This window comes from Crinia signifera, chromosome 2 (assembly GCF_055691185.1).
Source record: "Crinia signifera chromosome 2, ASM5569118v1, whole genome shotgun sequence".
In the NCBI taxonomy this organism is placed as follows: Eukaryota; Metazoa; Chordata; class Amphibia; order Anura; family Myobatrachidae; genus Crinia; species Crinia signifera.
This window is the reverse complement of record NC_139218.1, coordinates 233580270-233606376: the sequence shown is the minus strand read 5'-3', so window position 1 is coordinate 233606376 and position 26107 is coordinate 233580270. Positions and strand designations below refer to the sequence as shown.

Here is a 26107-nt window from a genome sequence, read left to right as displayed (position 1 = left end):
GATGTGGTTTATGTTATTGTATCCTAAATACAAAACCTATGTTAGTATTAGAGTGAACACGTTGACACATGTCGACTTGTGTAGATTGAGTGTGCTACTGCGTAAAGTCTATGAAAGCAGGTAGTGAATGTGTCTAACTGTTTAGCAAATACCTACCTTAGCGTATAAAAAGATTCTTACCTTAAATTAAACAAACCTTTAAATGTGGAGAAGTATAGAAACATAAGCTTCCAATGTGTTTGCGTGCTGTATGTGTGGCTTGCAGGCAGTGAAATCATGGTTTGGACTTAATAGACTGCAGCATTGCTTATTACATTCAGGTGTATGTGTTTGAGTAGTAATCAGCGTTAATTAGCCAACTCAGGCGCACGCTGGCATGCGGTATCTGTAGGGGTGGTTTGAGCTGGCGGTTGGCGGCCGCCTGTTTGGTGTCCGAAATGAACGGTGCCTTAGTCGATCGTGCGGTAGTAGCACCGCTCATTTTTGGTGCACACCCCTGTGTACGCCCATATTTACGCCCATTTTCCCTCATTATTTCGGCCGCTCCCATCAACACGCCCCTATGCCGCCCCATTACCCGTACACTCGCGTACAGGTTTTTTCGCACGTTGAGAGCCCGGCCGTAAGCGTTGTGGAGTGTTCGCGCCGGCGCATTAGCGTATCTGCACATGCGCAGATCATGAAAAACCCCGGGACGTACGCGTACGGCCCGGCCGCTCAAACCAGAATAAGGCCCATACTGTAGTATGCTACAGTGCTTGCCTAGTTGCCCAGCTAGATCATGTCATTTATTACCTAAATGGTACATACTGCCCATCAATTATTTGCTTTCAACAAGAAATTAGCAAATTACATAGCATTCTTGATATGCAGGTATTTTACTGTTTAATATACTAGAGAGTTGATATCAATCTTGTGTGAATTTCATACATTTCCGTTTTATGCTTTTCTTGCATACTGTAGTTGTCCTGCTTTAATTGGTGCACAAAACCGTGCTAAATACCAGAAATATCCATGTACTGCACATGAGTCAAATACAGTATACCTAAATACAGTGGCAGCTTCTACCTTTTTGGGAGAGGGGGGCTGCCTCTGGCCGCAGGCTCCCCCCTCCCCCTGTCGCCTCCGCTGCCGCTCTCCTCCCATCTCCAGCGCCTGTCCTATGATGACAGGTGGTGGGACTGGCGCATGCGCAGTACGAACATCTGTACTGCGCATGCGGCCAACTTCTATGGGCTGCTTCGGCAACAGGAATCTTGGTCCCGGTGCCTGTACAATACAAATGACAGGCACTGGGACCAGCGCGTGCGCAGTACCGATATGGGTACTGTGCTTGCGCAATTGGCGAATTTGCACGGCAGCATGCAGAAAGGCATCACAGAGGGAGGGAACACCTCCCAATGGGACTGCCTTGGTGACTGGCAGGTCAAACTTCCAATGGGAAGTCACTGCCAGTCACATTGAAGCCAGTGCAGTCTTACAGACTGCATCTGGCTTCACTACAGTCAGTGGCGGATTTTACCTGGGGGGGGGCTGCAGCCCTGCAGCCCATAGGTAAAAACCGCCACTGCCTAAATATGAAACTATAAAACCAGAGCTGTTAAATTGCACAGGAGGATTGTTATAAAAGTTCTTCTGACGTATGGGAAAGAAAATTGCTATACAAAAAAAAAAACTGAAATTCTAATTAATTCAGATTTTTTCTATTTCAAAAAAGCAAGCCAGTGTAAGACAGGTAATAAATTACTACATTGTGGTGCGACAGCTGATATTATCATATTTCAATTTCAGCTGCAACTTTAATATGTAGAAATAACAGAAATGTATTATTAACAGAGAAGTCACAGGCCCATAAGACATTCTAATATGCTAAATTGAGATATGATAAATCCTTGCTAACTCGGGCGCAAATCAATGTGAAAGAAGCAATTCAGGCATTCAGTTCAGTTTGATACATAACACAGAAATACAACAACTTATTATAATTGCCTTCTACCAGCTGTCGCTAGGGAACATTAGCAAGCATAGCCTACAGAGGAATTCAATGTTTATGCAAGACTGCATTGTGAATACTATGATTTCAGTGAAAAACACCATTTTTGTAAGAAAGTTCTCTAAGATTACGTAAAAATGAATCCAATCACCCTAAAATTCAGCATCAGACTCTGAATGATGCATTAATTACCAACAGCATTGAAAAGCCAAAGCATTCAAATATACTTTTGCTTTCATTGTTTATTTGCACTAGACTTCATAGATCCATGCAATTGCTATGGGTTACTGTAACTTTATGCATATATTAGTAACTGACATGCGGGGGAGCATGTGGCCACCCGGACAAAAAATGATCCGATGGTCGCTGACCATCAAATGATTTTTTCTCCGTTCGTGGATAAAAGTAAATATATACTTACTTTTATCCTGGACGGAGATCGCCGAAAAGGGTGAGTGCTGACATCAACCGCCCGCTCCACGCAGGCATTGACATGCCTGCATTCCCAGGGGAATGCCCACCATATTTATGGGGACGCACATAAAACGCTGAGCATTCCCCTGCTTCCACCCCCAGACCTCCCTGTCCAGAGCAAACAGCTCAGCAAGGGTGAAACTCGCCAAAGCTGTTCGCTCCCAGGGTTTGCATATTGGAGCATGCATATGCGCAGACCTTAAACATTGGGTAAGGGGCTGAATTTGTACTCAAATTAATGAGTCTGAATCTGCCCCTTTATTTTTACATTATTTCAACTAGGGTTACAATAAAAATATATAAGCAAAACTAATAAAATATATTATAAAGCAGTAGCTAACATTTGCAATTAAAATATTTAAGTTCTTGGGGTATATTCAAGCGAGCTGTGACAGCAAGCAGTGCCGATAGCTTGCTGTCACAGCTGGCGGGTCAGTATTCAACTGACCCCCCCGGCTAAATACAGCGGGATCGCTACATTATCGGTGAACCTCGCCATTCGGGGGAGACAGCGAGGAGTCCCCCAGAACTTTGAATAGCGCGAGCAGCTGGCACGGGGTTTAAACGGCTTAAAAGGCATATTTATGGCGATCCTCGCCAAAAGCAAGCCACCCTCGCTGCAGGGTGTCACTCCTTCAGTGCACCAAAATTCCTAGTTTTTCTTTTTTAAGCATAAAGTTATAATGAAGTCAATATAAAACACCAGGAGCCAAATGTAATAGGGTGTTACAAACAGAAAGTGAGAGATTTGGGGACAATTTTCCCATTTTTTAAAAGCGGCAATCATTTACATGGCTAAATCAACCTGGACTTTCAGCATAAACGATTGCTGCTTTTAGAAATTGGGAAAACGCTCCCAAAATCTCTCACTTTCTGATTCTCACACCCAATTGCATTTGACCCAAAATGTCTGTAAACCGTGAATGACCAAGGGTTAATTATCCACAGTGAAATCCAAACTTCAGTAAGTGATTGGTTAGTGGTGAATATAGAAATCCAAATGGATTGTTATTATGTCCACTATAGGCATGCATCTGCTCACATTCACTTCATACTGTATTATCTATGCCAGTCAAGCTCCACAGCTGCAGAATGGAAATAAATTATCTTACCTCCCTGCTGCTGGTTCTCCCCAGTGTGCAGCTCCAAAGGAGGAATACAAGTCCAACCGCTATTTGGTAAAGTCTACAGTAAATGAAACTGCAGCACTGTAAGCAAAATTTAAAACTTTTTTCTTCCTTTCCTAGCACCATCTGGGGCCTTAGACAAAATGAATGGTTCTTACATAAGACTGTACTTATAGTCAATGGCGCCCTACCTGTTCTAACACCCAGTATGGGAACTTCCTTGGCCTACCTGGAAAAGCTGCAAAACAACAAAAAAAGGTTTGTGGCCTTTGCTGATAGTGTAGCCTCATGGGTTGGAGGCAAAGCAATTTCTGTCACTCCAAGGGAATGCAGGCTGCCCCCTGAGCCTAGTTGGTCTGCAGTGCTGTTTCCTGAAATGTTCCAGGAGCTCTGTGCAACATGTATATGTTATAGTGCCGCATCCTACTCCTGTCACTGACCAGGAGTCAGCACTGTGGTGTGACTCCTCGGCAAGTGACACCCAGGTGTGGCCTACACCCACCTACTGCTACCACTGCTTATAGCACTGCTGGTTGGTCTAATCCCTATCAATTATCAAATTGAGCATGATGATGCACCGTACCACCCATCTCTAAGCCTCTATTTTAAATAACTAGCTTGCATTGTAAACAGTGGCCATTTTTGAATACACTGTAATTAGCGGCTATATTTTGCATTTCAGCATCCTATGGTACCCAAGAAATATGGATCTCCACAGCGCTATCTCCGGATTTTCTCAAATTCCCTTATTTCAAATCTCCAAATAAGGGAGGGGGAGGAATTCTCCAACCGTGTAAAGAGAAATAAGATGACACAGTATTCTGAATTAACACAAGCTGGAAATCCTGCTGTGATATCACACTACGAATCCCAGATTGACTCACCTAGTCAAGCTAGGAGACATTCCCGTAGCAGTCTCTTTACAGGTTACCAATTGTAAAACATATATATGAAAACTCACAAGGGGACAAGACCCTATTTTCATCAAAAGGTATCTTTTTATTGTTCCATCTTCCAAAAAACGACCATGTGTAGTTAATCCAACAAAGTCAATTTATTCTTTAAAACCAGGACCTCCACCCTTCCAACACACTGGATGCTCCTCTCCCACCCGGAATGAGAAAAGTAGAATCCAGGCCGTCTCCAGATGACAACTCCCAGACGGACAGGGCTTAGGTCCGGAATAAAAAAGAGTCCTTTAACACCTTGGTGTTAAAGGACTTAAGCCCTGTCCGTCTGGGAGTTGTCATCTGGAGACGGCCTGGATTCTATTTTCTCATTCTGGGTGGGAGAGGAGCATCCAGTGTGTTGGAAGGGTGGAGGTCCTGGTTTTAAAGAATAAATTGACTTTGTTGGATTAACTACACATGGTCGTTTTTTGGAAGATGGAACAATAAAAAGATACCTTTTGGTGAAAATAGGGTCTTGTCCCCTGGTGAGTTTTCATATATATGTTTTACAATTGGTAACCTGTAAAGAGACTGCTACGGGAACGTCTCCTAGCTTGACCAGGTGAGTCAATCTGGGATTCGTAGTGTGATATCACAGCAGGATTTCCAGCTTGTGTTAATTCAGAATACTGTGTCATCTTATTTCTCTTTACACAGTTGGAGAATTCCTCCCCCTCCCTTACTTGGAGATTTGAATTAAGGGAATTTGAGAAAAAAACGGAGATAGCGCTGTGGAGATCCATATTTCTTTGGTTCATGGTGTATATATTTGGGTCTGGTATCCCACTTTTTTGGTTTTCCCAGCTGCAATCTTTTGAGCGCAAGTAGCTATTGTCAATTCTTTGTTGATCCTCTGGTACCCAGTTACAGATGGCAGATAAATACCAGGTGGTTGGCATAACCAAAAACAGATATGCAGAGACTAACAGGGGTTTTGAACTTTGCTGCATCCGGTGTGCAAGTCGCAGCCCTTTGTCTGGGTCATCATGTAACTGCGCTGAACAAGAATCATTTAACTGGAGAAATGCAACTTGCAGGATATGATTGCACAGATTTGGCTGGAGACTGGACACAGATCAGGGCTGGACACAGGATAACAGGTACAAGGTAGGATCCGACAGGGCACGGGCGCAGAGCAACACCCTGAGGCAAGATGCAGGAATGAAGACACAATATAGGCTTTAACAGGGCATGGGTACAGTACTGGCAGGACAGCACACTGAGGCAGGATGCAGGAATTAGAGATGGGTCATTCATGAATGAACCAGTTCTTTTTGAACAGTTCTTTTAAAAGAGCAAGTGAACTGCTGTTCACTAAAAGGTGAATGGTCGTTCTTCAGTTCTTCTTAAAGCCTATTGTTAATTTGATCAGTTTCGTTTTCATACAATGCATTTGCCTGAGCACAGCAGTACCATACAGGGTAGCTTAGAGGAACTGTACTGACTGACTCATTAGGGCTGCGTGAGTCAGTGATCTCTATGATTCAGTGAATTACTGAACTGCTGAACTGAACTACTTTCAATGACTCGTGAGTCATAAGGGCAATGTAGTTCATCCAGTTCTGCAGAGTCCATTCCACACCATGGAAAAAATCAAAACTGTGCAGAGTTAAACTACTTTAAGAATAACATGAATTTAATTCAAGAATAAAAATATCAATAATATAATAAATTGAACAACAAATAGGTGGCCACTATTATAAAATCATGACACAATCACAATAGGGTACATATAAAAGAAAAATAGTTACTAAAACAAATGAAAAGACATAATATCAATTATGGTTCGGTAAAGACCATTCAAGCAGAGATTAGTAGCGTCTTTCTATGGCAATAGGTGCTGGGATGGTAATCTGTATTTAGTAACTTATGATTAGTTGCTTTTAATTGCCGGAAAGATTTATAGGTAGTTCTTATGGGTGCATTGGAGAGTCAGCTTTATCCTCTAGGTAGCTTGTTAAGAATTAGTAGGTTTAAGGCAGGTCGCCGCTGTTAGTAAGCCTAGTGGTTACCTTACTATTAGTTCATTTGGTAGTCATGTCAGGCCAGACAGAAAAAATAATAAGGTACCTTTACAACCTCAGAAGATGGAGATGTCCTCTTGTGCCTCCCAGTTACTGACGCTGAAGGTCTGTATGGCAACTGTATCTGTAGTGAAACACCATGGTTGAGTTACTGCGGAGTACAGAATAGATTCCTGGAATGCATATAGGAGACGAATATCTGTGTCTCTTGAAAGACGAACAATCTATAGGCTTTTTTTTGTAAATATATCCAAATTGAGTTGCCTGTACAGTCGATGAACAACCTTGATGTACGACCGGTGGGTATGCGCATCATCATTCGTCGTTCCTAGCATACACACTGAAAGATATTTTGACCCATATCGTTCAGAAGGCCCAAAATTATGGATGTATATGCACCTTTACACTTTCAAATTACTTCAAGCTATTTGCCAAGACTCTTAAAGGATGCTTTAAAACATGTATGATTCTTAAAATGCATGCAAAAAGTCTCCCTAAGTTATACCCCATTCACACCAGCCTAAATTCCCGGGTTGAATCCGGGAACAACCCGGTACTATTTCAACCCGGCTAGGTACCAGGGTTGTTCCCGGGTTCAACCCGGGGACCTGGCTGGTGTGAAAGGTACAGGGTATACTTACCCGGGTTGCCGTGTCCTCCGTGTCCTCCGTCGGGAATTCATGCAGGCGGCGGGCGCAAATGACGAGACAGCCGGTGGATGATGATGACACAGCTCTCCGGCGGCAGTGAGGACGCCGGAGAGCTGCGTCATCTTCATCCGCAGCCTGTCCCGTCATTTGCGCCGCCACCTGTGTTGATCCCTGGCCTGCACGGAGGACCAGCAACCGGGGTGAGTATTCTCCCCACCTCCGCCGCCATCCCGCCGACTGCCCGCCTCCTCCCCACCTCTTGCTGGCCTCCTTTCCGCCCCCTTCTCACACCAGAAAATGCAGGGACATTTCTGGTGTGAATGGGTCCAAACCCGGGAATGTCCCTGCTTGTCCCGGGAACTGAATTCCCGGGTTTGTCCCTGCATTTCTGGTGTGAATGGGGTATTAGTGTACTGTATATTGGTCTGATTGGTAGCACCACACCCTGTTCAAAGGTAACTCAAGATGAGCATAAGCAATTTAAAAAAAATCAAGTTGCTATAGCATATACTGTACACTAGATTCCTTTTCTGTTTATGGTCAATAAGATGGATGTATACGGTGTGTTCACAGATGTCCAGAGTTTCACTTTAAGATGAATACCATGAAATATGTAAAAATAGAATCTTGGACAACAATGTGTAGTAATGTCATACATGTTGGCACTTGAATAGCAGGAAATCAAGATGGATATCAGAATCTTCATGTAATTATGATTGATGTAACAGACTAACAATTAAACAACTGGTGAAAACTATGTAAATGTTTCTTTTTATAGTATTAATTCTGTGGAACCATCACCTGTAAATTGGAGGACCACGTACCAGCATTCACTTCAAGTATAAAGTGGTAAAGAACATAAAGGTTTATTTTGTTTGCACAGAATTATACATTCAGTATTGTTTTACCACATTCACGATTAAGTATGAAATAATACTCCTATTTAGGTCTCTTTATTTCTCCCCTATTAGTGGGGTGTGGTATGAGCTGCAGTCAGGAGGGATTCTGACGGTCATTACACCGACGTCGGAAACCCCACCTGCCAGGATTCCAACAGGGGGCAAGCGCTATTAAGACCCTTGAGGGCTTTGTGGCTTGCTGCGCATGCCACAGGTTATATTCTCCATCTACGGGGGTCGTGGACCCCCCACAAGGGAGGATAGCCCCTGTAAGTCAGGATCCCGACTGTCAGGCTTTTAACAGTCGGGATTCCGATGTCAGTCTACTGACTGTCAGGAGGCCAACTGGCACCCTCTATTTCTTCTCACCATTTGTTTCAATGTAATACATAGAATTTTAAAACAAAAAGGTTTGTGTATTTTTTTGTCTTGCTCTTAATGGAGCCATTGCAAGGTAAAACAGTACATTTGCTGGAATAACTTAGGGCCTTATTTTGGTTCACTCTTTCTGACAAAATCCTTCTTAGATGGACAAAACCATGTGCACTGCAGGTGGGGCAGATGTTACTTGTGCAGAGAGAATTAGATTTGGGTGGGGTTTTACTTCAAAGTGAGATCTATATTGCAGTGTATAAATAAAGCAGTCAGTATTTACCCTGCACAGAAACAAAATAACTCACCCAAATCTAATTCTCTCTGCACATTTTACATCTGCCCCCCTGCAATGCACATGGTTTTGTCCATCTAAGAAGGATTTTGTCAGAAAGAGTGAACCAAAATAAGGCCCTTAATTTCCATGTTGTGAAATTAACATGAAAAAATATCAAATTCACTTTTAAATATACCCTCCATGTATTATTATAAATATACTTCAGATAAATAAAAAAGTGAAGCAGCGCTGAAATTTACAATGTAACAAAAATTTATTCCGCACAATAAAAACAACAGTTTAAAATCACATTAAGAATGAACCAATTATGGAAATGGACTTGAAAGGACCCATTGTTATAGTCACCAATATTGTGGGATAATAGAACCTGCTCTGATCCAGTGAGATGTGAAGGAGTCTTTATATGCCACTTGATGGTATCCTGAAGTAATGTTATAGGACTACAACCGATGGCAGGATGGAATTAGCCTATCGGGAGTCCCACTTCTGCGAGTGGTCAGGTGTCCAAACAAGGAATCTTGGCTTGAGACTTCCAAAAGTGAAGGGTATCCGATCAGATGTTTTTTAGGCAGGTAGGACTGTCCTTGATGCAAAGGTAAGAGTCCTTGGGGCAATGAGGGTCCAAACAGTGGTGTCACCACTGTATATGTATTAGACCTCCAGCTCGATCATGTACAATTTTATCATAAGAATATGAATCAGTGTGTGGGTTTTGAACCTTTAGTAGCTGTAAAGTTTACTAACTTTCACAGGTGTACAGGCCCATACACACTTGAAGATTTTCATTTCAAAAGACTTTGCCAAAATCTGTGATAGATATATCTTTCCCCAAAGTAGTGCGTACACACTGAGCTATTTTCCCCAAAGAGCAGGAGATTTTCAGGAGGCGAAAGACTTTGCTGAAAATCTTTCATTATAAAATGGTCTGGGTTTGAATTCCAAGGGTTCCATATAGATTGTAAGCTTGCAGCAGGGCCCTCTTACTGCCAAGTCTGTCTGTTGTTACCCAGTTTGTCTTATCACTGTCTACTATTGTAAAGCGCAACGGAATCTGCTGCACTATATAAGAAACTGTAAATAAATAAATATATACAGTACATTGGTGGCAGCGGGCATGTCAATATATGAACATTGGTGGGCAGTGTTGGCGGTATTGGATACGTTGCTGGCCTGCGCAATAACAAAATATACATTGGTGGGCAGTGTTGGCACTAATTTATGCATTGCTGGCACAGACCAGCAATGTATACGTTACCGCCAACACTGCCCACCAATGTTTATATATTTATATGCCCACTGCCACCAATGTATAATTATTTCAATGCAAACTGCCCACCTATGTATATATTTAAATGGCATGCGCGTACTAGAAGGGGTGCGTAACTGCCCCCACCCCCGCGCACCCCAGCAGTGACGAGGCAGCCCTCACCACATCACAACGCGGCGGCCGCATCACACCCTCTACCCCAATGGAGCGGGTAAGCGCCAGAGAACGGCTGTTTTGACCGATTTTCAGCTGAAAATCATCAAGTGTGTATGGGCCTTAAGTGTACGTGTCCATGTTGCATTTCTGTGTAATACCATACCTATAGTAGAATCTCCTAACATTTCAGTTTCCACTTCCCTTGACCTTAGCACAAACTTTGAACTTGAACAGGTGGACGCCAAGATTTTCATTTGCTACATTTATGAGTGTGCATGACATGTGCTTGTTCTGCTCACTGTGACAGGTCCTCTCTCTCGTCAGTGCAGGCATGGCTGGAGCTGAGATGTCTGCACACTAGAATGCACAAGATGACATCTGGGTTTGGCAGCTATGTAATTCTGATAACAGGCTTCCTATATATTCACACTTTAAACTGACAGATTCAGTTTACTTTAAAACCACGAGTGGTGGATCCCAAAAAGTCGGGAAGCCGCATGTGTTGTTTACTGGTATACTGTATTAGTTTTTACAGTAAGCCTGTGCCAGAATGCAAAATGTGTATTTTAGCAAAGAAAATACTTCTACAAACTTATTTCATATTTGTAGCTATTATCAACATCATTTTTTTAATTAAGGAATGTAATTAGTGTTTACAGTAACATTAATTGAGAAGGAGCACAATGTAATTAATTATAAAAGCAAGCAAACATCTTCCATTGATTACCAATGTGTTTTTACACTGGATAGTTTGTCTTAGTCTCTTTCGAAAGACTTTAATCCTGGGTAAACTGGCCAGTCACTAGACAGGTGGTCAGTGTATAGCAAGTGGCAGGGTAGCGGAAACAACATTGCTGATGTGTCTGCTGGAGCCACTTAACGTGCACTATAAACTTGGACTATAAATAGTCAATTCAAATTTCAAAGGATGTTTGTGTGTTTCAACAAGGTGTAACCTTTAAAATGCAATGCTGATGTTATAATGCATTAAGAACCCCAAAAAATAATTGGTGACAGCGGGAGGCATATGATAATCTGCTGCCGCTTATCAGCTCAAGTAGATGACAAATCACGAGGTGTCATCTGAACTCCCTGCTGCCCCTGGTCCCTCAGATATTAAACTGTAGCTTACTCAACCCAGACTATCAACCCGTACCAAGCGCAGACAGCTGGGTGGAGACAGCTAGACTCTCAACCCCTACCAGCTAGACTCTCAACCCATACCAAGCGCAGGCAGCTGGGTGGAAACAGCTAGACCCTATACCCATACCAGCTAGACTCTCAACCCCTACCAAGTGCAGACAGCTAGACTGTCAACCCATACCAGCTAGACTTTCAACCTGTACCAAGCGCAGGCAGCTGGGTGGAGACAACTAGAATATCAACCCATACCAGCTAGACTCTCAACCTGTACCAAGCGCAGGCAGCTGGGTGGAGACAGCTAGACTCTCAACCCATGCAAGCTAGACCTTCAACCCGTACCAAGAGCAGGCAGCTGGGTGGAGGCAGACAGAGGATAATAGCTGAGGGACCAGCAGCAGCAGGTAGTTCAGGTGACGTCTCAGTGTTTGTTACCGACTTGAGCTGGGGAGCAGCTGCATAGCTCCCAGCAGTTATCATATGTCTTGCACGGTCTCCAGAACGTGGAGGAGTTACCTTATTTATGTTTCCTGGCATGTGTGTTGGTGATGGAGGCGGCCTCAGCTCCTTTCCCCTACAGACAGCACCTGATAGTGACAGATCTTCACCCCACCTGCCCCCTTGCCAACTGTTTCCCTGCATGCCCACTCGGCCCCTATTACACTGCACATGGGGGAGGTGTCTTCCTGCCTGCTCGCTGCCCCACCCACTTGCAGCACACATGAGATAAGGGGGTCTATAGGAGAGTATTACATGTGGGGGTGGGCAGCATCAATTTTCTTGGTCACACAAATGTATTGCCCTAGGCCCCCACCAGCCTTAATCTGGCCCTGGATATTATACATGCTTTGTCAAATTGAAAAATCCCATACCAGAAAAGCCAGAACTGCAAAGTTATCTGAATAACTGACTTAATATATATATATATATATATATATATATATATATATATATATATATATATATATAATATTTAATTAATTATTGTTTATTAGTGCCAAAGAACTCATTCCATTGAAAACCATACATTTCTATCACAATTAAAAGAGGGAGATTTATCATTGAGCAATTTTCCTGTGAAGATAAACTTGCTATAAATAAGTAATCAACTAGTTCTCCATATTCCTCTATTTAAAATCTATTTCAAATGTAATAGATTAAGGAACATTTTTTTAGACATTACAATCAGTAATGCATACTGCAAGTTTATGGACTTACTGCACTCATTAGTGTGCACTGTCCATAATACTAATTTGGAAACATTACTTATTCTCATTTGTTTTCAGGTAATCTCAAGTGGCCTGATACAAGCAAGATTAGTTTGGGAGTGTTAAATAGTAATTTTTTGATAATGACCCTTTTAATAGATTCCCCTTTCTGTACATTTCCCAATAGATTATCAATTATCTCCGTGACTATGGGAAGTGTGATGAATAGTTGAGTTATACATATGATTGCCTTTTATTGGCAGAACCTATAGGCATTGATCTAGGTGGCATCAGTGTTTGATGGAGGTCAGTTTACACAATGAGTAATCTAGACAGGTTTGGATTTTAACTTAAGGCCCCCATACACTAGCCGATTTTGGTCAGCTTTCAGCCAGATCAGTCGGATCTGGCCGAAATCTGACCAAAATCGGCAAGTTTTGATGTCCCCTCAGATCCGATGCGCGGTCCCATGCGCATCGGATCTGCGTCGGGTGGTCGGACCTGCTGCACGTCCGACCACCCGACTTGGGACCTAGTGGGGAGGCGCGGCGGTAGAGGGAGCAGGGGGGGCTGGGGACGCTGCGGGGGACACAGGCGGCATAGAGCCGGGCAGGGGGAGCCGGCGGGAGCTGTCAGTACTGAATAAAAAAAAAAGCCCATACAATGAATGGGCGGCCTGTGATTGGCTGAGCGCTCTCTCAGCCAGTCAGCAATTGGCTGAGAGAGCGCTCAGCCAATCACAGGCTGCCCATTAATTGTATAGGCTTTTTTTTCTAGCACTGACAGCTCCCAGCTCTATGCCGCCTGTGTCCCCCGCAGCGTCCCCAGCCCCCCCTGCTCCCACCAGCAGCCCTGCTCTGTAGCCCCCCCCCCCCCCCCTGCTCCCCGGGTTTTTTACATGTGATAAATCGAGACGATTTATCACATGTAAAAAATGGCACATCAAGTGCCAATCTAATCAAGCTCCCCCTGGGGAGCAGCCGGGGAAGCTCAGGGGGAAGTCGGGGGCGACTTGTCCTAAGGACAAGTCGCCCTAGTGTATGGGGGCCTTAAGTCGATCACAGAATGCAGGTTAACACAGGGTTAATGCAGTAGGTACACAATGCAGGAATACAGCAGCAACAGGTCCAGCAATGCAGGGTTAATGCAGGTGCAGTGCCTGATTAACCAATATTCTGACTAGGCTGCAGCCTGAGGAATAAAATGAAGGCCTCATTTATTCCATGCTTGTTAGCTATTGCCCATCTCGATGTACTGTGGATGGGTTCTTACGGTCACTGCCAGGAGGCTGTGCCTATGTGACTTACTGATGGAACCATTCGTTTATGTACATTGTGAGCCAGCGTCCGCTGGGCAGCCTAAAGCCAAGTCTCCTTTACATGCCGCAAGCATGAGATCCCACATGCCAGTTGTATAACCTTCGTTACATGCACATGGGTAGTGTGACTGGCAAGCCCTGAGCACCCATACACGTGTGTTTACCAGCATTACAAGGGGAGCTACATGTGTATTAGCCTAGGGCACTTGGAACCTTTAATCAGGACCTGTGCAGGTGGTGTGTGTGTGTATAGTAAAGCACAGGGGCGGATTGGCCCACCGGGAAACCGGGCCATTTCCCGGTGGGCCGGCCCAAAACTCATCAAAAAGGGGTTGGCAGCACTCGCCCCTGGGCTGGCTGGACCGCGGGCAGCAGCCGCAGCACTTTTCCCAAATCAAAAATGGGCGCTGCACAGCACCTCCCAGGCTCCCAATGTCAACATAGACAACCTAAAAACATTGAAAACTCATGTCAACATTTTCCATGTCGACCTTTTGACCATGTTGACCTTATTGATGTCGACCTTTAACCATGTTAACCTTTTACCCAGTCGACCTTTTCATGTCGACCTTTCAACAATGTCGACCTTTTACCTGTCGACCTTTAGACCCTGTCAACCTTTTTAACCCTGTCGACCTTGTGACCGTATCATAACCAGGACAAGCAGCAAGGCCAGAGAGTACTGCAGGAATAATATCACCGGCAGGGCTGAGCTGGGCCAGATCCCTTAAAAGGGATACTCTGGCCAATCAGCCCCCGTCGTGAGACCAGCCCCCTGTAATTACTATTTCTCTCAGGTGGCCGAGCACGCATCCTGCACTGGTGTCCCCCGGCTGGGCGTAAGTGAAGTGTCCCGGCCAAGCGGCAGCCGTGTCCGCGCTGCTGACACATGGAACTAGTGCATACTGTACTTGGCTACTCTCCAAGAGCATTTAGGAGTCATCCTGAAAATTGTGTTTCATTCCCAACCCACCCAGAAGAGTGGGCAAGTCTCACTGAGCCATTTGCTAAGTAAAGTGGGTGGACCAGAAAGCCAATTATGTGATTCACACTGTCATAGTAGCCACTCCCCCTTTATGATGCAAACATGTTTCACAAACAGAGGCCATCATCACTGGTCGCACCCTCCCTGCCCAGAAACTGACAGTCCGATGCCAATACATACTCCTGTGTCGAGGGACCCATTTGTGCACTCACACATTGGTGCTCTGTGCATCAGGGTGCAAAAGCTTTGGGATCTGAATAAGTCCCTATATGCATAAATGTAGTTGTTACTGTGACTGTTGCAAGTTTGTACATATAGTATGCATTAACTGAATAGTAGCATCTGGATGAACTGATTTCATTTAGTTCTACAAATGTTCAGACTGTACAGGCACTGATAGAGTGGCAGCGATAGCAATTATTTTTAGCACAAAAAAGGCCAAAAATGATGTTCAAATATGATAAATTAAAAAAAAATTAGTTCTAAAAGAAAATATGGCATTTTTTCACTTTTTTTTCTTTACATTTTGTAGGACAAGCTAATTAGTTAATAAAATAAATGAAACATTTAAGAGTACATGTAAGCAACAGCCTATCAGATGCTGAGAAGTTGAAATAATAAATGTGAAAAGAAGATTGCCAGCGCAGGCATGTGCTCATTTCTTTCGGCTTTTCATCAGTGCTTTCAAAGAATCTACTGTATACATCAAACAGCCGATCTTTGTGATGTGCACAGGTTTCCCATGGAAATAAGCTCCGTTTTGATTTAGTGTAGCGCTAGTCTGGCAACAGACTGAACAAACCCTGTAGGCTGCACTCATTGTGGCATACAGAACTATGAATAGAGATAACTTCTATTAACAGTAAAGTAAAATGACTGCTATAACTTTTCCCCATTACTCAACAGTGGGTGCCCTTTCCTTGCATGCCAATTTGAACTTTATGAATTGAGTGAAAAAGAAGTGGGGAAAAAAATGCTGCATTTATCTACAGCAATAATTCCAGGTTCTGACTTCTATTATCACACAGAAATTGCTCAGTTCAGTCACTAACTTTACTTCCATCCACTACTAATAAGCAATTTAATACTCATTTAAATTTATGTCATATACAGGTATGAACTCTGCCATCCAAGAAAAGGCCATTATCTGGAACAGTCCAAAAACCAGATAGGAATAAGCTGTATATACATTATGAACTTTATGGAGGAGACAAGATAATATGGAGAGAGATATAGTAGCCAACCAACCACTCCGTTCCTTTCGACCCAAAAAGATGTTTATTTGCCAATCTATATTGTATCAGCTTGCTACAATGTCGCATTGCAATAGACCTCTATCGGGATTGTGGGAGAGCGGCATACTTGCCAAGTCCTGGCTACCTCCACAAGTGGGACTGTCCCGATTACAACGGGACAGTCCCACTAATTGAAAACTGTTGCACTGTCCCTCCCGTGGGTTGCAGTGTCCGCGGGTAAGCTGGGGGAGGCAGTGATCTCTGAATAGATGTTGTGCGCATCAGTACAGGAAGGGGAGCCTGGAGCTGCCCAGCTGCTCAGTAAGTGCTGGGCACACCATTAAAATGTCGAAAACAGGAGTCCCTGTGCTAGGCCATGGCCATCCTAGGACATGCCTCTTGCACGACAGGACCCGATTCTAAATAGCCTAAATTTGGGCGGTATGAAATCCCTCTACAATACCTGCCTGTGTCCTGCTGGTCATCGCAGCAGTGATCAGCAGGGTATAGATCACAGGATGTATCAATCTGTGTTTGTTTTTTTAAATTAACATTTACAACAAAAAAGAAGAAAAGAAACTCGGGTGGGGTGCACTCTAGATCCCCCAAAATTGAAACTATTCTGTTAGTACATTTATTATTTAATTTTTCAAAAATAAAATAAAAATATTTTCATTTTTTGATTTTTTTCTGATTTTTATCTGCTGTGCCCAATTGGTTTGTATTTATAGTGTTTTTTATAATAAGTGTGTAACTTTTTATATTTTTTATTTTAATTTGTTATTTATTTATATTTTTATGGGAATTTTAATCTTTTTTATAAAAATTAATTAAATAAATTTTTAAATTTTTCTGGGATTTGTTTGGTTTTTAGGGTTTTTTTTAGGAGTAAATGTGTGTCCAATAGATCAGTAGATCGAACAGGCTGTGTGAAAAGAATTTTCTACAAAGGACCCTGCGAATTCTTAAATTAAATTAATTTGAGCGGATACTGGTTTAATAGTTTGGAGAAATATTATTTGAAATAATGCAATGTTTTGTTTTGCCGGTAATTAATAATTTATAAATAGTTGACCATCATATACCCCAACAAACACATCACCATCGATGTTCTGGGTGTTGTCACTTAATATCAAGTGATCAGGGTCTAATCATTGGTCAAAATAATATATATAAAGGTTTGCAAAACATATCAAACAAAGTATTTACACCATTTCTATATACATATGTACAAGTGAACGGCTCTCATCCACACTTGCATATTTCCCTCTTGGACTTGCTGCAAATAACAAGCAGGTGCTTGTGCCCTATAAAGTGAGAACTAAGGTGGAGATGTCTAGTGTGTTATATGTTAGATTGTCAGCATACTGTAAATAGTGCACTGCTGTAAACCATGACCCCACCATACATTACCACTTTTTATGTGGAGGTTTTGAGGTAACTTTAACATTCATATAAGACATGTATCCATTCTCATCATACTCTTTACAATTTATGTACAGTAGCAGGGCAAGATTAAATGTTGCAAAATGTATCTGGCTACAATACTGCCAATAATCTCCACAATACTTGGCCCTACACTGCCATACAAGTAATCAACAGGGCAGAATTAAACCTTACAAGTGGTGTCTGGCTACAATGTTGCTATGTTCTCCACAATGATTAACCTGCTCATGCTATATACATGAAGCCTTGTGGGGAGAAAGCAGTCAGACACACCAGCAACTTTGTAGAGGGAAAAAGAGACGGACTGTATCCTCCTGTGACCCGCGGCATCCAAGTAAGAATGACCGCAGGCACCAGGGGGGGGTCCGATTACCAGATCCGAAGCCGATACACGTGTCTCCAAGACGCCGCTGGTGTAATCTCTGGACGGAGCGGAGACCGGCAGCCGGTCACGTGAGCGCCCACGTGATCGGCAGGGAGAAGAGGACGTACGTTTCGCTTTGGGCTTGTTCACGCAGCAGCATTGCTCGGCTGCTTGTTCTAACTCTATATGAGTGCTGCTAACCAATCATCTGGTCTTGTTATTTGACTGGCGCATGCCTGATCCAATAGACTGACATTAGACACATCATGGTGAAGGTTATTTGCGCTATACTTTGCTAAATGCAGATTTAATTATTTATTACATTCTTTAACATAAATCTATATATTAAATAAATCATATCATTTTAACATAATTCAAAGCTTTTCTTATTGGTTTTACTTTATGATTATAATTCGCTCCTATTTTACTGAATACAAGCTGCCCTTAAAGGGACATGCATTTGTAACAATACCATGAAAAACAATAAGATCTAGAATCAAAATAGAAGGGGGGGGGGGAATATAAACCATTGGTTTCTGCAAATAAATCATTTTGTGAGAAATTAGGAGCTGTCAAATATTGAGATTATATGTACACTGCTAAATTGCCCCATGTACCTTATAGATATTTTTATTATTGTTATTATGTTGGGTATTCTTAATGTCTCCTGCTCGTTTATTATTGCTGCTATTTATTAGTGTTGCTCCATGTATTGGATTTCATATTTTTAACTACTTTTTTATTTTTTTATTATTTTTTCATGTTTTTTTGTTCTTTTTTGTTATAAATTCTTATTTTCATTATTATCTTTGTTGGGTCTGAATATTAGCTAACCCTCTAAAGTGTTTTTCTTACTCCTCACCTGAACTTTTTAGTTTGGTTGCTCCCCCTGATATTCATAGTGAATCTTGTGCTATAAAGATTATGTGGCTAGGTAATGGATTCGTGCACTTAAACATGCCTGCTGTAACACAGCAGGAATGAGTACTCTTGTAGTGAAATGGTGTAAGGGTTGTATTATAACTGTTGCTTAACAGACTGAGTGATCCTCATACTTATATAAGGGAAATAAGATTAGAATTAATAATTAATAAAAATAAAATAATAAAAGTGACCAAGAGGGGCAACGTGATTTGCCTAGGTGTGAAAAAACAATAAATTGCAAACCAACACGGATACTAATAAGAAAGAAGAAAAGAAAGAAAAGAAAAGAAAGGAAGAAAGGACTAGGATCAGAGAAAGGAAAAAGAGGAAAAGATAGGAAAACGGAAAAAAAGTAAGAAAGAGGAAAAGGATAGAGGAAAAGAGAGGGGGGGAGGAATGGAAAGAAAAAAAGAGAGAATAGGGCACAGCTGGCTTAATATAATTAATATAAGTGAAAAATTGAAAAAGTGGACATGTGCACATAAGGTGATATAAAATTTGAATAAAAGGGGGTTATTTTCGAATTTATAGCACATTGATGTTAGTCTTATTCCTAAGTATCATTTTGGAGTTATTTACATTAAGATTTTTATAATGAGCAGTCCATAGCTCAGCTGGAGGAGTAGTGAGAGTTATTATTGTTTTAGATGGTTATAACAGAGATTGTCTCTATGAAGGCATGAGTTCATCTTGGCAGGAAAATGGCATAATTGATGTACTCGTTCATCCCCTGTGGGTTTAGAGTACCCAAATCGAATGTCCATTGACTCTCTTTTTTAAGGAGGGCCTCCGTGAGATCGCCTCCCCTGATGCCCAAGCTGATTTTTTCCAGTCCGCACACACTGAAATTTTGTAGGGAACTATTATGCTTGGTAACGAAATGTCTTGCGACTGAAGTTAGTTTTTTTGAATTTTTCAGATCTGTTTCACCATTTCGGATTGTCCCTATGTGTTCCAGTATGCGTAGCTTCAGAGGGCGTGTCGTCATCCCTACGTATCGTTGTCCACATCCACATATTATGCAGTAAACGACACCTTCAGTTTTACAGTTAATGTAATCACGGAATGTGATGGTTTTACCAAATTTATTTATAATATGGTCAGTGGTGTTCATATACTGGCATGCTTTGCATTGGCCACAAGGGTAGGTACCTGTAATCCGTTTTTTAGGCGTTACTGTTCTTACAAAATGGCTTTTCCTTTCTCTGATCCTAGTCCTTTCTTCCTTTCTTTTCTTTTCTTTCTTTTCTTCTTTCTTATTAGTATCCGTGTTGGTTTGCAATTTATTGTTTTTTCACACCTAGGCAAATCACGTTGCCCCTCTTGGTCACTTTTATTATTTTATTTTTATTAATTATTAATTCTAATCTTATTTCCCTTATATAAGTATGAGGATCACTCAGTCTGTTAAGCAACAGTTATAATACAACCCTTACACCATTTCACTACAAGAGTACTCATTCCTGCTGTGTTACAGCAGGCATGTTTAAGTGCACGAATCCATTACCTAGCCACATAATCTTTATAGCACAAGATTCACTATGAATATCAGGGGGAGCAACCAAACTAAAAAGTTCAGGTGAGGAGTAAGAAAAACACTTTAGAGGGTTAGCTAATATTCAGACCCAACAAAGATAATAATGAAAATAAGAATTTATAACAAAAAAGAACAAAAAAACATGAAAAAATAATAAAAAAATAAAAAAGTAGTTAAAAATATGAAATCCAATACATGGAGCAACACTAATAAATAGCAGCAATAATAAACGAGCAGGAGACATTAAGAATACCCAACATAATAACAATAATAAAAATATCTATAAGGTACATGGGGCAATTTAGCAGTGTACATATAATCTCAATATTTGACAGCTCCTAATTTCTCACAAAATGATTTATTTGCAGAAACCAATGGTTTATATTCCCCCCCCCCCCCCTTCTATTTTGATTCTAGATCTTATTGTTTTTCATGGTATTGTTACAAATGCATGTCCCTTTAAGGGCAGCTTGTATTCAGTAAAATAGGAGCGAATTATAATCATAAAGTAAAACCAATAAGAAAAGCTTTGAATTATGTTAAAATGATATGATTTATTTAATATATAGATTTATGTTAAAGAATGTAATAAATAATTAAATCTGCATTTAGCAAAGTATAGCGCAAATAACCTTCACCATGATGTGTCTAATGTCAGTCTATTGGATCAGGCATGTGCCAGTCAAATAACAAGACCAGATGATTGGTTAGCAGCACTCATATAGAGTTAGAACAAGCAGCCGAGCAATGCTGCTGCGTGAACAAGCCCAAAGCGAAACGTACGTCCTCTTCTCCCTGCCGATCACGTGGGCGCTCACGTGACCGGCTGCCGGTCTCCGCTCCGTCCAGAGATTACACCAGCGGCGTCTTGGAGACACGTGTATCGGCTTCGGATCTGGTAATCGGACCCCCCCCTGGTGCCTGCGGTCATTCTTACTTGGATGCCGCGGGTCACAGGAGGATACAGTCCGTCTCTTTTTCCCTCTACAAAGTTGCTGGTGTGTCTGACTGCTTTCTCCCCACAAGGCTTCATGTATATAGCATGAGCAGGTTAATCATTGTGGAGAACATAGCAACATTGTAGCCAGACACCACTTGTAAGGTTTAATTCTGCCCTGTTGATTACTTGTATGGCAGTGTAGGGCCAAGTATTGTGGAGATTATTGGCAGTATTGTAGCCAGATACATTTTGCAACATTTAATCTTGCCCTGCTACTGTACATAAATTGTAAAGAGTATGATGAGAATGGATACATGTCTTATATGAATGTTAAAGTTACCTCAAAACCTCCACATAAAAAGTGGTAATGTATGGTGGGGTCATGGTTTACAGCAGTGCACTATTTACAGTATGCTGACAATCTAACATATAACACACTAGACATCTCCACCTCAGTTCTCACTTTATAGGGCACAAGCACCTGCTTGTTATTTGCAGCAAGTCCAAGAGGGAAATATGCAAGTGTGGATGAGAGCCGTTCACTTGTACATATGTATATAGAAATGGTGTAAATACTTTGTTTGATATGTTTTGCAAACCTTTATATATATTATTTTGACCAATGATTAGACCCTGATCACTTGATATTAAGTGACAACACCCAGAACATCGATGGTGATGTGTTTGTTGGGGTATATGATGGTCAACTATTTATAAATTATTAATTACCGGCAAAACAAAACATTGCATTATTTCAAATAATATTTCTCCAAACTATTAAACCAGTATCCGCTCAAATTAATTTAATTTAAGAATTCGCAGGGTCCTTTGTAGAAAATTCTTTTCACACAGCCTGTTCGATCTACTGATCTATTGGACACACATTTACTCCTAAAAAAAACCCTAAAAACCAAACAAATCCCAGAAAAATTTAAAAATTTATTTAATTAATTTTTATAAAAAAGATTAAAATTCCCATAAAAATATAAATAAATAACAAATTAAAATAAAAAATATAAAAAGTTACACACTTATTATAAAAAACACTATAAATACAAACCAATTGGGCACAGCAGATAAAAATCAGAAAAAAATCAAAAAATGAAAATATTTTTATTTTATTTTTGAAAAATTAAATAATAAATGTACTAACAGAATAGTTTCAATTTTGGGGGATCTAGAGTGCACCCCACCCGAGTTTCTTTTCTTCTTTTTTGTTGTAAATGTGACTTGTTATAACTCGGGGGTGCACCACTGAACATCAATCGCACGTCAAATACACTAATTTAAGATAGGTCGAAGTTTGATGTTTAATAGTGAACTTTCCATTAATTATAATCAGTTATATCCCCCAATGTAATATTTATCATTAAATATTCCTTAACATTAGTGCAGTTCCCCTAATCTATTTTGTTTTTTTAAATTAAGACAGGTGTGTGTAAAATCATATCACACATGCCAGCGTAAGGGCTGTTTCACACAGTACGGTTCCTGCCGCACGGTGAAATCCCGTACGGTCAGGGAGCCGCGCCGCACTCAGAATTTTATAATGGCAGGGATGGCCACAGCCCGGCAGCCGTCCCTTCCAGTGGGGGGATCCGGCTGCAGCCGTGCGGCCGGGCCGTGGCCGTCCCGTGTGAATGGACACAATAGTGTCCATTCACAACTGCTGAGTGCGGCACGGCTCCCTGGCCGTACGGGATTTCACCGTGCGGCAGGAACCGTACTGTGTGAAACCGCCCTAACATAATGACTTCATGAGCACAACACTTTCATAGCCTTAGCCAAAGACTTGGGAGAAATTGTGTGTGAGTGGGTTGCGGGGACTGGAGGTTGAAAGACAGAAGGGGTCGTGGGAGAGGGAGAAGGGGGGTTGGAGAGACAAAAGGAGGAGGAGCTGGCTTGTGAGAGAAGGGGGTTGGGCTGTAAGACCGGAGGGGGCGGACTGGATAAACAGAAGGCTGTTAGCTGGAGAGACAGGAGGGAGCAGGCTGGATAGGAAGAAAGGGGGACTGGCAGGTGAGACAGCAGGCAGAGTGGAGTGAAGGAAGGGGGGATCACTAAAAAGACACTGGGACAGCCAGAAATGCCAAAGTACAGAGAAATAATACTGGAGAATTACTAGCTCATTACTACCTACTTTGTCCCGTCATTACTACCAACTATGTTTTGGGGTAGGCAAAGCCTCCCTATCTCACTCCAGGTGGCTACTATGAATCCAATACCTGTATTATAGTTTTTATGTGTCCTATTTACACTCGCTGCTGCTAACAGAGAAGACTGGTGGTTGAAAAGCTATTGAACAACTTCCGATTTACTGCCAGTGGCTTCACTACCTGATTACTCTGACAATGAACTCTCTAATGCAAACTAAATTCTGTTGATAAGAGACCATGCCTATTTCTGTATGTGCATTTGGAATGGCACACTTTTGTCATTTAAAAATTAGGAGCGTTAGAATGTATTATAATCTGAACGGTGTCCGATTCAATGTGAAGTGCCACACTGCATCTTGTGCGTTTTCCAACAGTGAATAATCCGGAAACAAGCACACACAAGTGCAAGCGACGGAAAGTCACTCCCATTTCAGTTGTTTGTTTGTTCACTTGTGACTGAGGAGCTTACTAGGCTATAATTGGGTGTTCATGCAACCGAACTGAGGCCTGTGAGAGTCTGCATTCTATGTCCTCCATTACTTAGCCTTTGAACTCTAATGTCTCTTTAACAATGCACAAATAACCTAGGCTTGACCCGGGTTATTGCCAGGTCAACCTGGGTTGACATGTGCTGTGAAAGGGCCTTCTGAAAATACCCAGGCCCAGCAACCCAGCATTCCAACCCAGATTAAAAGAAGGGTTAATCCCGGGTCAGACCCTGGTTACTGTTGACCCGGGTCCCATTCACACTAGGGAGGAGGCAGCATCAGCTCCAAGTGCTGCTTCCTCCTCTGCCCCCCGATTGGTCACATTTTCAGTATAACATTAAGTGAAAGGCACTGCATCACTTGTTACAGAAGCATGTATTGCACTCATGATTAAAGTTTAGACTAACTTTGAACATTCCACACCACTAACCCCATGTACTGCTGACCATCTTAAGTAACTTATTGCTCTAACAATTTACATTTATAGAGATTAATGTGTTGGCTATTACCTGCACCTAATTAACTATAGATGCAAACATCAGCAGGAAAAATGTATGTAAGACAGAATAGTCTCCCTGAGAAAATGAATTACACATCCTGTTGTTCAAATTAAAGACATAAATATTACAGAAATGCAGCAGCATGTTAGCACGTGTTTTCTATCATAACTCAACCATGGAGCAATATGAGGATTGTTAGCACTGTGGGAACATTTCAATCTAAATTGTTATTGCATTGAAATAGGTGGTTCTGCTTAATAGATTTACAGGGTGAGATTTAATAGGATGAGAAATTCAGAAAGTGAGAGATTTGGTAAGAAATCTCCAGTTTTTTTAAAGTGGCAATCATTTACACTGCAAAATCAACTGTTTTGCAGTGTAAATGATTGCCGTTTTAAAAAAATGCAGTTTAAAAAAAAAAAACAGAAAAACATGCCGGTTTAAAAAATAATGATGAAAAACGCATGTCAACCTTTTTATAAGTCTACCTATTTCTTCTCGATATTTTGACCCTAGTGACTTTTTCCAGGTCGATTGTTTGACCCTGTTGACCTATTGCATGTCGACCTTTATGCAAACATCAACTCCCGAAAATGGCCACACTTACCATTATTGGTACTTGTTTCCTAGCACGGTGCCCACGATTTTAATCTTGTTACACAGTTTTGATTGCATTGATCGCATAGCATTGCATGCGACCAGATCGCATGCGATGCGATCGATGCAATCAAAAACGATGATTTCATTGTACAATCACCCTAATGGGTGATTAGTATGTTATATGCACCCCCATCGTTAACGCCACCGCCACTATTAACGCCAACCCGAAGTGTGGCGAGCGCAGCGAGCTCGCGAGGGGTGGCGGTACATGTCCTCCAACCTTTTCATACCCCCACTATCCACATCAGCATGGAGTTGACTGTATATAGTGTGGCGAGCGTAGTGAGCCACCGAGCCCAAAGCATGGCGAGCGCAGCGAGCCCCACGAGGGGACATGGATAACTTCACATGTATTACGCGTCCGCTCGCCACGCTTCGGGCACTATATAAAATCAACTCCACGCCGACGTGGATAGTGGGGGTATGAAAAGGTCGGAGGACGTGTACCGCCACCGCTCGCCACGCTTCAGGTTGGCGTTAATAGTGGCGGTGGTGTTAACGAAGGGGGTGCATATAACATACTAATCACCCATCAGGGTGCATGTACAATTAAATCATCGTTTTGATCGCATCGATCGCATGCCATTTTAATGGCATGTGATGCGATTTTAAAATTGTACAGTACGGCTCTTAGGACCTGAAAATCGGGTCCCATCGCATACGATCGCATACCATCGCATATCACTAATTAAGGCATGCGATGGTATGCGATGGGCGCCGTTCTAGGAAACAAGTACCCCATTATTTTATCTTAGGTATATGGGGGAACCCTATCCAACAAAATTCGGGCTATAGCAACTCATAGGCTGCTATACGCTAACAGTAGCTAAAGGAAATCCAACAGTACAGAAGCCACTGAAAAAACTTATAGAGACTGCTTTGCAGTCAGAAATGGACTGTCTCCATGTTAAATAGTGAAGATCTTTCAAATTTGCACGTAACCCCCTCTCCACCCACTCGAAAGCCCCTCAAATTTACATTAATAAATATGACCCA

At 41.9% G+C, this 26107-nt stretch overlaps 1 protein-coding gene across 8 annotated transcripts in view; it reads right to left on the bottom strand.

Annotated features, from left to right (window-relative positions):
* SH3RF3 (SH3 domain containing ring finger 3) overlaps nt 1–26107 on the bottom strand; it is a 468317-nt gene that overhangs the window by 323935 nt on the left and 118275 nt on the right. For 6 of the 8 annotated variants that reach the window (XM_083174028.1, XM_083174026.1, XM_083174022.1 and 3 more), the window contains exon 2: nt 6615–6692. The exons of 1 other annotated variant lie outside the window; for it this stretch is intronic. In XM_083174028.1, the coding sequence (XP_083030154.1) occupies nt 6615–6692 (78 nt within the window). The remainder of the gene's footprint in view (nt 1–6614; nt 6693–26107) is intronic. One more of the 8 variants, XM_083174023.1, reaches the window with a different exon arrangement.